Genomic DNA, 2,322 nt, shown 5'->3' on the forward strand with positions numbered 1-2,322 from the left:
TTTCGTCAAGTCTTTTCGAATACGATCTTGACAAGCTTTTTCCACATCCATTTGTTTCTTTCTTTTAGTGTAATCGAAGTTGTTCATATGATTCATTAAATTTTCATCATTGAACATTTCCTCGTACGAGAAGCTCGGTGGAGCGTTCATGCTCCCGTCCGTATCAGTTTGCTGAGGAGCATACTTATATTTTTTGAAGATGTGGATTTGGATTTGGTTTCTTTTGGTGAGGGTTTGGTTTCTTTTGGATACCCGGGGATTGGTTTATTTGGTGAGTCGTGGAGCTTTCCTCCGTCACTCTTAACTACTGGAGGAGACCCTTCTTCGTGAGCTTTAATTAAGGGAACTGGAACCTAATGCCAAATCTCGTGGATTGTCCCCAGAATTGTTTGGAAAAGAATTGCCGAAAAATCCTGGCTAGGCCGTCTAAGCTTGCTGCTGAATCATGCTTCAACTCGCGCCTGGACAATCACTTTGGCCATGCATTGTAGTAGCGATCATACGCTTTTTGCTTAGTTTGGTTATCAGTGAAGAACCCGTTCATTTGTGCCTGGATGCTATATTTGGCAAATAAAAAATACTAATTGATAGCGGGTTGGCATTTAGTTTTAAGCCGCGTCTTGAGAGACAGTTCCCATAGCAGTATCTACAGTTGCTACGACTTCACGTAGAATATGATCATAAATCGTAAGCGCGTAGTTCGTGTTGTTCGTGCCCGAAACACTGATCGACTTGCTTGCACCATCTTCGCTGGGTAGACGACGGCCCATGTCAACAGCAATGAATCGGTACAGTGATTCCCATATACGCTGAGACAGTAAGCCAACATTAGTGACATCATTGAGGCCACCATCAACGCTAGATTTTGACATTTCTTGTACGAATAGATCGTAGCCGAAGTTGGCAGGGTTATTCCAAATTGGGACGTTACCCACTGTTACTTGGATATTTTTTAAAGCTGCATAAGGACTCGTCGTGGCTGGCATCGTTGAAAAGCAACTACGGAATGGATTGATCACATCTGGTAAAGAGCTTGGTCCAGGCGTTACATTTGTAATAACAGGTTGCATAATCAATTTCTTCGGATTGGCAATACCATTCGTCACCGCCCATGAAAATGACTGACCGGATTGGACAGTAAACTTGTTGGTTACACGCTCAAAGTAACGGAACATCTTCTTTGGGATGAGAGCGTTGTCAGCTGATGGATTTGGGCTATACGTTGGAACCAGTAGACGAGAGAATGTCTGCGATGGAGCAATACCACTTCCCGAAGTTGCAGTACCATCAACATCGGCTGTGACTAATAAATTTGTTGATCCTGGAACAGCTTAACCAGTTGATTCGCCAGTGTTGGTTGTCTTTGCGGATGAACCATTCCGGAGAATTGGGCAAGTGTTGCCGAAGCTCATGTTACTGTTCATGCTAGCAATATTCGTTGCTGCAACCGTACCTGCTGATCCACCAGTGGTAATTGACGTAGCAGAGCTGTTATAGTTGATATAGATGAACCCCTTCGTGTTCTTTTGCATTGGCCATATTTGAAGTAGTCGGATAAGTCAGAGAGCTTAATGCAGGCTAAATAAAGAGCTACGTAAAATGGAGCACCGGCAGCAACGGCGCCAGCTGGCGCGACGTATACTTGCGGCTTTGACACAGCTTGGATACTGGCATTAGATCCCATGATATCATATGCAAGTTTACCGCTGCTTTGATCAAGCGCGGTGAATAGCGATCGTTCGTACGCACCTACATTCGAAAATGTGTTAAAAAGACCCCATTCGCCAACGGTGCCATTAATATAATTGGATGTTGTCATGTTGTCAAGATTTTGGGCGACTCCGGGAATTGGTAGACGATATTCATCTAGCACGAAGTTGCTCCTTGGTCCTTGTTTAATGTAGGAGTTGTAGTCCCATTCGGTTAGCGCCTTGAACGTAGCATTCACATTTTCATGAACTTGATTCGTCTGAACGGTCACGCCATCTACAACAACTTACCCGGAATCAATGAATTGCCAGGCATATGCCTTAGGAACAAGCTGATCAACGGTACAAGCAGCGGTCGAGGTAACTGAAGATTCTCCAGCATTGAGAATCTGAAGCTTGATTGGAAGATCAATGACAGCCTCTTCCCAGTTGACAAACGCAGCTTGAGAAGAGGTTAAATTGAATTTGACCAGCGTATTTACCAGTGTTACTAGTCGAATCCTGAATATAGGTCCATTTCTTATCACGAAAGAGCGTTTTAGCTGGAGCTGGTTCGACGGAGTGCTCGAAAGCAGAGATATCACTTGCGGTGGGCATTGTATAGTACGAGTTT

The 2,322-nt window shown here is 44.1% G+C and overlaps 1 protein-coding gene across 1 annotated transcript; it reads right to left on the reverse strand.

Moving 5' to 3' along the window:
- Positions 1-608: 608 nt before the first annotated feature.
- On the reverse strand, positions 609-2,306 carry PITG_17752 (uncharacterized protein; the record flags this gene model as incomplete). Its single annotated transcript, XM_002896560.1, has 5 exons — positions 609-1,330; positions 1,376-1,456; positions 1,513-1,995; positions 2,056-2,151; positions 2,192-2,306. The coding sequence occupies 5 exons, from the start codon at positions 2,304-2,306 to the stop codon at positions 609-611; spliced, it is 1,497 nt and encodes a 498-aa protein (XP_002896606.1).
- Between the last annotated feature and the right edge of the window lie 16 nt (positions 2,307-2,322).

This window comes from Phytophthora infestans, genomic scaffold, assembly GCF_000142945.1.
Source record: "Phytophthora infestans T30-4 supercont1.57 genomic scaffold, whole genome shotgun sequence".
Lineage (NCBI taxonomy): Eukaryota > Oomycota > Peronosporomycetes > Peronosporales > Peronosporaceae > Phytophthora > Phytophthora infestans.